The 8236-nt window shown below is 50.7% G+C and overlaps 1 protein-coding gene across 3 annotated transcripts in view; it reads left to right on the forward strand.

The window, feature by feature from the left end:
• Positions 1 to 8236, forward strand: part of LOC112236161 (DENN domain-containing protein 1B) — a 232010-nt gene that overhangs the window by 35640 nt on the left and 188134 nt on the right. For 2 of the 3 annotated variants that reach the window (XM_042322483.1, XM_042322484.1), the window contains exon 3: positions 4852 to 4895. The exons of the other annotated variant lie outside the window; for it this stretch is intronic. In XM_042322483.1, coding sequence (XP_042178417.1) covers positions 4852 to 4895 — 44 coding nt within the window. The remainder of the gene's footprint in view (positions 1 to 4851; positions 4896 to 8236) is intronic. 3 annotated transcript variants of the gene reach the window in all.

The following is an 8236-nucleotide window of genomic DNA, read 5'->3' on the forward strand; positions in this document are numbered from 1 at the left end:
GGGAGAGGACAGAGGGAAGGGAGTTGGGGAGAGAGGACAGAGGGAAGGGAGTTGGGGAGAGAGAACAGAGGGGAAGGGAGTTGGGGAGAGTTCCAGTCAGGAGAGAGAGGATGGAGGGAAGAGAGTTGGGGAGAGAGAACAGAGGGAAGGGAGTTGGGGAGAGTTCCAGTCAGGAGAGAGAGGACAGAGCGAAGGGAGTTGGGGGAGAGAACAGAGGGAAGGGAGTTGGGGAGAGAGAACAGAGGGAAGGGAGTTGGGGAGAGAGAACAGAGGGAAGGGAGTTGGGGAGAGAGAACAGAGGGAAGGGAGTTGGGGAGAGAGGACAGAGGGAAGGGAGTTGGGGAGAGAGGACAGAGGGAAGGGAGTTGGGGAGAGAGGACAGAGGGAAGGGAGTTGGGGAGAGAGTTCCAGTCAGGAGAGAGAGGACAGAGGGAAGGGAGTTGGGGAGAGAGAACAGAGGGAAGGGAGTTGGGGAGAGAGAACAGAGGGAAGGGAGTTGGGGAGAGAGGACAGAGGGAAGGGAGTTGGGGAGAGAGGACAGAGGGAAGGGAGTTGGGGAGAGAGGACAGAGGGAAGGGAGTTGGGGAGAGAGGACAGAGGGAAGGGAGTTGGGGAGAGAGGACAGAGGGAAGGAGTTGGGGAGCGAGAGTTCCAGTCAGGAGAGAGAGGACAGAGGGAAGGGAGTTGGGGAGAGAGAACAGAGGGAAGGGTTGGGGAGTTGGGGAGAGAGGAACAGAGGGAAGGGAGTTGGGGAGAGTTCCAGCCAGGAGGAGTTGGGGAGAGAGACAGAGGGAAGGGAGTTGGGGAGAGAGAACAGAGGGAAGGGAGTTGGGGAGAGAGGACAGAGGGAAGGGAGTTGGGGAGAGAGGACAGAGGGAAGGGAGTTGGGGAGAGAGGACAGAGGGAAGGGAGTTGGGGAGAGAGGACAGAGGGAAGGGAGTTGGGGAGAGAGGACAGAGGGAAGGGAGTTTGGGAGAGAGGACAGAGGGAAGGGAGTTTGGGAGAGGACAGAGGGAAGGGAGTTTGGGAGAGAGGACAGAGGGAAGGGAGTTGGGGAGAGAGAACAGAGGGAAGGGAGTTGGGGAGAGAGAACAGAGGGAAGGGAGTTGGGGAGAGAGGACAGAGGGAAGGGAGTTGGGGAGAGAGGACAGAGGGAAGGGAGTTGGGGAGAGAGGACAGAGGGAGAGAGGAGTTGGGGAGAGAGGACAGGGAAGGGAGTTGGGGAGAGAGGACAGAGGGAAGGAGTTGGGGAGAGAGAGTTGGGGAGAGAGGACAGAGGGAAGGAGTTGGGGAGAGAGAACAGAGGGAAGGGAGTTGAGAGGAGAGGGAAGGAAGGAGTTGGAGGAACAGAGGGAAGGGAGTTGGGGAGAGGACAGAGGGAAGGGAGTTGGGGAGAGAGGACAGAGGGAAGGGAGTTTGGAGAGAGAGGACAGAGGGAAGGAGTTGGGAGAGAGGACAGAGGGAAGGGAGTTGGGGAGAGAGAACAGAGGGAAGGAGTTGGGGAGAGAGAACAGAGGGAAGGGAGTTGGGGAGAGAGAGGGAAGGAGTTGAGGGAAGGGAGGGGGAAGTTGGGGAGAGAGGACAGAGGGAAGGGAGTTGGGGAGAGGGACAGAGGGAAGGAGTTGGGGAGAGAGGACAGAGGGAAGGAGTTGGGGAGAGAGGACAGAGGGAAGGGAGTTGGGGAGAGAGTTCCAGTCAGGAGAGAGAGGACAGAGGGAAGGAGTTGGGGAGAGAGAACAGAGGGAAGGGAGTTGGGGAGAGAGAACAGAGGGAAGGGAGTTGGGGAGAGTTCCAGCCAGGAGAGAGAGGACAGAGGGAAGGGAGTTGGGGAGAGAGAACAGAGGGAAGGGAGTTGGGGAGAGAGGACAGAGGGAAGGGAGTTGGGGAGAGAGGACAGAGGGAAGGAGTTTGGGGAGAGAGGACAGAGGGAAGGGAGTTTGGGAGAGAGGACAGAGGGAAGGAGTTGGGGAGAGAGGACAGAGGGAAGGGAGTTGGGGAGAGAGGACAGAGGGAAGGGAGTTGGGGAGAGAGGACAGAGGGAAGGGAGTTGGGGAGAGAGGACAGAGGGAAGGGAGTTGGGGAGAGAGGACAGAGGGAAGGAGTTGGGGAGAGAGGACAGAGGGAAGGAGTTGGGGAGAGAGAACAGAGGGAAGGGAGTTGGGGAGAGAGGACAGAGGGAAGGGAGTTGGGGAGAGAGGACAGAGGGAAGGGAGTTGGGGAGAGAGAACAGAGGGAAGGGAGTTGGGGAGAGTTCCAGTCAGGAGAGAGAGGATGGAGGGAAGAGAGTTGGGGAGAGAGAACAGAGGGAAGGGAGTTGGGGAGAGTTCCAGTCAGGAGAGAGAGGACAGAGCGAAGGGAGTTGGGGGAGAGAACAGAGGGAAGGGAGTTGGGGAGAGAGAACAGAGGGAAGGGAGTTGGGGAGAGAGAACAGAGGGAAGGGAGTTGGGGAGAGAGGACAGAGGGAAGGGAGTTGGGGAGAGAGGACAGAGGGAAGGGAGTTGGGGAGAGAGAGGACAGAGGGAAGGGAGTTGGGGAGAGAGGACAGAGGGAAGGGAGTTGGGGCGAGAGTTCCAGTCAGGAGAGAGAGGACAGAGGGAAGGGAGTTGGGGAGAGAGAACAGAGGGAAGGGAGTTGGGGAGAGAGGACAGAGGGAAGGGTTGGGGAGTTGGGGAGAGAGAGGACAGAGGGAAGGGAGTTGGGGAGAGAGGACAGAGGGAAGGGAGTTGGGGAGAGAGAACAGAGGGAAGGGAGTTGGGGAGAGAGAACAGAGGGAAGGGAGTTGGGGAGAGTTCCAGTCAGGAGAGAGAGGATGGAGGGAAGGGAGGAGTTGGGGAGAGAGAACAGAGGGAAGGGAGTTGGGGAGAGAGAACAGAGGGAAGGGAGTTGGGGAGAGAGAGAGGACAGAGGGAAGGGAAGGGAGTTGGGGAGAGAGAACAGAGGGAAGGAGTTGGGGAGAGAGAACAGAGGGAAGGGAGTTGGGGAGAGAGAACAGAGGGAAGGGAGTTGGGGAGAGAGAACAGAGGGAAGGGAGTTGGGGAGAGAGAACAGAGGGAAGGGAGTTGGGGAGAGAGACAGAGGGAAGGGAGTTGGGGAGAGAGAACAGAGGGAAGGAGTTGGGGAGAGTTCCAGTCAGGAGAGAAGGACAGAGGGAAGGGAGTTGGGGAGAGAGAGACAGAGGGAAGGGAGTTGGGGAGAGAGGACAGAGGGAAGGGAGTTGGGGAGAGTCCCAGTCAGGAGAGAGAGGACAGAGGGAAGGGAGTTGGGGAGAGTTCCAGTCAGGAGAGAGAGTGGAAAGATAGAGACCCTTCATTCCTTCTCTCTCTTTCTATAGCTCAATCTCTCTTTTTCTCTCTCTGTGTCTGGCTGGGGTTCCCATCCTCTCACCCATAAAAACAGCATAACATTGCCCTGGTGGCTCAGCAAGAGGGGGTGGAGGGGTGCATGTGTTTGGGATGAAGGGGTGCATGTATTTGTGGTGGCAGGCTGAAAGGGTGGAGGGATGGTGGGTGTATTTTGGGATGGAGTCCCCTAGGAGAGCAGAGAGTGTCTGAGGCCTGAGAAAACATCCAACAGGATTATGGGGAAGGCAACTTTGATTCTGTCTGTTTGCTCCTTTTGCCCGTTTCTCTTGACGGGTGGGAAATGTGGTCTGTTTATGATGTTTGTATATGTCCTTGTGAGAGGGAGATTATAAGTTAGTCTTCCAGAATGAAACTTGGTGCCAACATGCCGGCTGTGGAAATTCTAAATCTAAAATAACATTTTCTTAGCCCATTGGCCCAGTTTCCCGGACCCAGATTAAGGCTATTTCTGGAGTTGTGGTCTGGACTTCGGAACTCTATCACTGTGGAAACAGTGTTTACCAGAAGCCTCTTTGATAGTGACACTACGGCCGTGAACTCGTCCTCATGTAGACTTTACGATAGACCTGGGGGAGCGTTCAGCAGGACGCAACGTTTTGAAACGTGCTATGTAGCCCAAACATGCCTCTCTGACATGTAGAACAAGGAATCACATTGGCTCTATTCATTTCTATCTATAACGTTCGACAACGTTTGGCTACTGAACGTGGACCTGGTGGTAGAAATATTTATTTTAAAATTTCGTTTCGAAGAGCTTGAACTGGCTAACTGTGGGGTGGGTTTGACACTTTTGGGACTATTCCATTGCCATGATCTCTGTCATACTGTAGGCCTAATTACCACATCTGCTAGATAGTACTGTCATATTGTTGCTTGGTCTCGGCCACTCTGTGGTAAAACTGTAGGCCTAATTACCACATCTGCTAGATAGTACTGTCATATTGTTTGCAGGGGATTACTTTGTAATTGCGAGTAATGGAGATGATGGAGTGATGTTTGTTTTTATTACACAAGCGGAATAACAAACATCACTCCACTTGCTGTGGATTCTAGATGTTCACATGTCTTTTAAATACATGGCAGTGTTACTTAATGTTTATAAATGAATACCAAGACCACCATGAGGCCTCTGCACCAGCATAATTCACCACTGCCAATTCTCTCTCCATCTACGGCAAACACATGTGTGTTGTAAATGACTGTACGTGCAGGTCTGATTTCCACACGCCCAAGCAGGGATGATGTGTGGTATAATATCACATCATATCTACATGGAGGAGATGCATTAGCATATTGGAGATCCACATCCTCCGTCTCTCCACAGTGTTCGCTAACTGCTTGTGTGTGTGTGTGTGTGTATTACTATCTGAATGTGTGTGTGCTGACTGGCGGCCCCCACCCCTCTCATTAATATGTATGTGTTCTGAGGCAGCGCTGCGAAGACTGTGTTTCTCACCACTGATTAATGCTGTCTGTCAATTACCTCCAGATCCTACCGTGCGGTGGAGCTTCCCCCAGGACTACACAGACCAGGTTGGAAACGCACACGCTAACACACACACACGCACGCTAACACACACCAGGGTTTTCCGTTAGTCGGTAATAGCCGGCTTTTGGCCCCAAAATAATAAAGTTAGAATAGCCGACAAATAAAATTGGCAACAATTCTCCGGGAGAAGAAGAAAACAATCCCGTTGCTAAATAATGTTTATTATTCTATTTATTGATGACATTTTTTATATTATTTCACCTTTTATTTAACCAGGTAGGCTAGTTGAGAACAAGTTCTCATTTACAACTGCGACCTGGCTAAGATAAAGCAAAGCAGTGTGACACAAACAACAACACAGAGTTACACATGGAATAAACAAGCGTACAGTCAATAATACAGTAGAAAAAATCTATATATGGTGTGTGCAAATGGAGTAAGGAGGTAAGGCAATAAATAGGCCATAGTAGTGAGGTAATTACAGTTTAGCAAATTAACACTGGAGGGATAGATGAGCAGATGATGATGTGCAAGTAGAAATACTGGTGTGCAAAAGAGCAGAAAAGTAAATAAAAACAGTATGGGGATGAGGTAGGTAGATTGGATGGGCTATTTACAGATGGACTATGTACAGCTGCAGCGATCGGTTAGCTGCTCAGATAGCTGATGTTTAAAGTTAATGAGGGAAATATAAGTCTCCAACTTCAACGATTTTTGCAATTCATTCCAGTAGTTGGTAGCAGAGAACTGGAAGGAAAGGCGACCAAAGGAGGTGTTGGCTTTGGGGACGACCAGTGATACAAACCTGCTGGATCGCTTGCTACGTGTGGGTGTTGTTATCTTGACCAGTGAGCTGAGATAAGGCAGAGCTTTACCTAGCATAGACTTATAGATGACCTGGAGCCAGTGGGTCTGGTGACGAATATGTAGCGTGGGCCAGCTGACGAGAGCATACAGGTCGCAGTGGTGGGTGGTATATGGGGCTTTGGTGACAAAACGGATGGCACTGTGACAGACTGCATCCAGTTTGCTGAGTAGAGTGTTGGAGGCTGTTTTGTAAATGACATCGCCGAAGTCGAGGATCAGTAGGATAGTCAGTTTTACGAGGGTATGTTTGGCGGCGTTAAAATACATTTGACTGGTCATGCTTATCATTCTCTTTTAATTTGATACATTTAGTGGAATTACATTGGAGTACATTGGTTATGTATCTTATCACACGCGCATAGAGTATAGCGCATAGAGTATAGCGCATAGAGTATAGCGCATAGAGTATAGCGCATAGAGTATAGCGCATAGAGTATAGCGCATAGAGTATAGCGCATAGAGTATAGCGCATAGAGTATAGCGCATAGAGTATAGATAGTATAGCGCATAGAGTATAGCGCATAGAGTATAGCGCATAGAGTATAGCGCAGAGTATAGCGCATAGAGTATAGCGCATAGAGTATGGCGCATAGAGTATGGCGCACAGAGTATGGCGCATAGAGTATAGCGCATAGAGTATAGCGCATAGAGTATAGCGCATAGAGTATAGCGCACAGAGTATAGCGCACAGAGTATGGCGCACAGAGTATGGCGCACAGAGTATAGCGCACAGAGCACAGCGCACAGAGTATAGCGCACAGAGTATAGCGCACAGAGTATAGCGCATAGAGCACAGCGCATAGAGCATAGCGCATAGAGTATAGCGCACAGAGTATAGCGCACAGAGCACAGCGCACAGAGCATAGCGCACAGAGCATAGCGCACAGCGCACAGAGTATAGCGCATAGAGTATAGCGCATAGAGCACAGCGCATAGAGCATAGCGCACAGAGTATAGCGCATAGAGTATAGCGCACAGAGTATAGCGCACAGAGTATAGCGCATAGAGTATAGCGCATAGAGTATAGCGCATAGAGTATAGCGCACAGAGTATAGCGCATAGAGTATAGCGCATACACAGCGCATAGAGCACAGCGCATAGCGCATAGAGTATAGCGCACAGAGTATAGCGCACAGAGTATAGCGCACAGAGTATAGCGCACAGAGTATAGCGCACAGAGTATAGCGCACAGAGCACAGCGCATAGAGTATAGATACAGAGATGCTGCTACAGCGTCTCAAACAGCACTCACATCGGCAACGGAAGGCAGGTTTCATCAGCGCGTCACATACCGCTTTGCAATGAGCTGGAGGCAGTATGCCTTTTGAAGAAATATACTTAAGCTGCAACGTGTCACTGTTTGTGCGACCCCTGACCAAAGTCACATAGAAATGTGAGTTATAGATCTGTCATTCTCATTGAAAGCAACTCTAAGAAGGATGTAGATATGTTCTATGTGCGCTATTTCTATACCTCCAATTCTTACGTTTTGCTTTTACTTTCGGTTTTGCACACCAGCTTCAAACAGCTGAAAATAAACTCAGCAAAATGATAATTTGTAAAAATCCAAATAACTTCACAGATCTTCATTGTAAAGTGTTTAAACACTGTTTCCCATGCTTTTCAATTAACCATAAGCAATTGATGAACATGCACCTGTGGAATGGTTGTTAAGACACAAACAGCTTACAGACGGTAGGAAATTAAGGTCACAGTTAAGAAAACTAAAGAGACACTAAAGAGGCCTTTCTACTGACTCTGGAAAAACACCAAAAGAAAGATGCCCAAGGTCCCTGCTCAGCTGCGTGAATGTGCTTTAGGCATGCTGCAAGGAGGCATGAGGACTGCAGATGTGGCCAGGGCAATAAATTGCGATTTCCGTACTGTGAGACGCCTAAGACAGCGCTACAAGGAGACAGGACGGACAGCTGATCGTCCTCACGATGGCAACAACAACTGCCGAGTTACACCAGGAACGAGAGAGGCTGGACTAAGGGCTTGTAGCCTGTTGTAAGGCAGGACCTCACCAGACATCACCGGCAACAACGTCGACTATGGGCACAAACCCACTGTCGCTGGACCAGACAGGACTGATAAAGAAGTGCTCTTCACTGCCATGTCACGGTTTTGTCTCACCAGTTGTGATTGTCGGATTCTCATTTATCGTCGAATGGAATGAGCGTTACACCGAGGCCTGTACTCTGGAGCGGGATCAGTTTGGAGGTGGAGGGTCTGTCATGGTCTGGGGTGGTGTGTCACAGCATCATCGGACTGAGCTTGTTGTCATTGCAGGCAATCTTAACGCTGTGCGTTACAGGGAAGACATCCTCCTTCCTCATGTGGTACCCTTCCTGCAGGCTCATCCTGACATGACCCTCCAGCATGACAATACCACCAGCCATATTGCTCGTTCTGTGCATGATTTCCTGCAAGACAGTATTGTCAGTGTTCTGCCATGGCCAGCGAAGAGTCCGGATCTCAATCCCATTGAGCACGTCTGGGACCTGTTGGATCGGAA

The sequence above is a fragment of the Oncorhynchus tshawytscha genome, linkage group LG05, assembly GCF_018296145.1.
Source record: "Oncorhynchus tshawytscha isolate Ot180627B linkage group LG05, Otsh_v2.0, whole genome shotgun sequence".
Classification (NCBI taxonomy): Eukaryota; Metazoa; Chordata; class Actinopteri; order Salmoniformes; family Salmonidae; genus Oncorhynchus; species Oncorhynchus tshawytscha.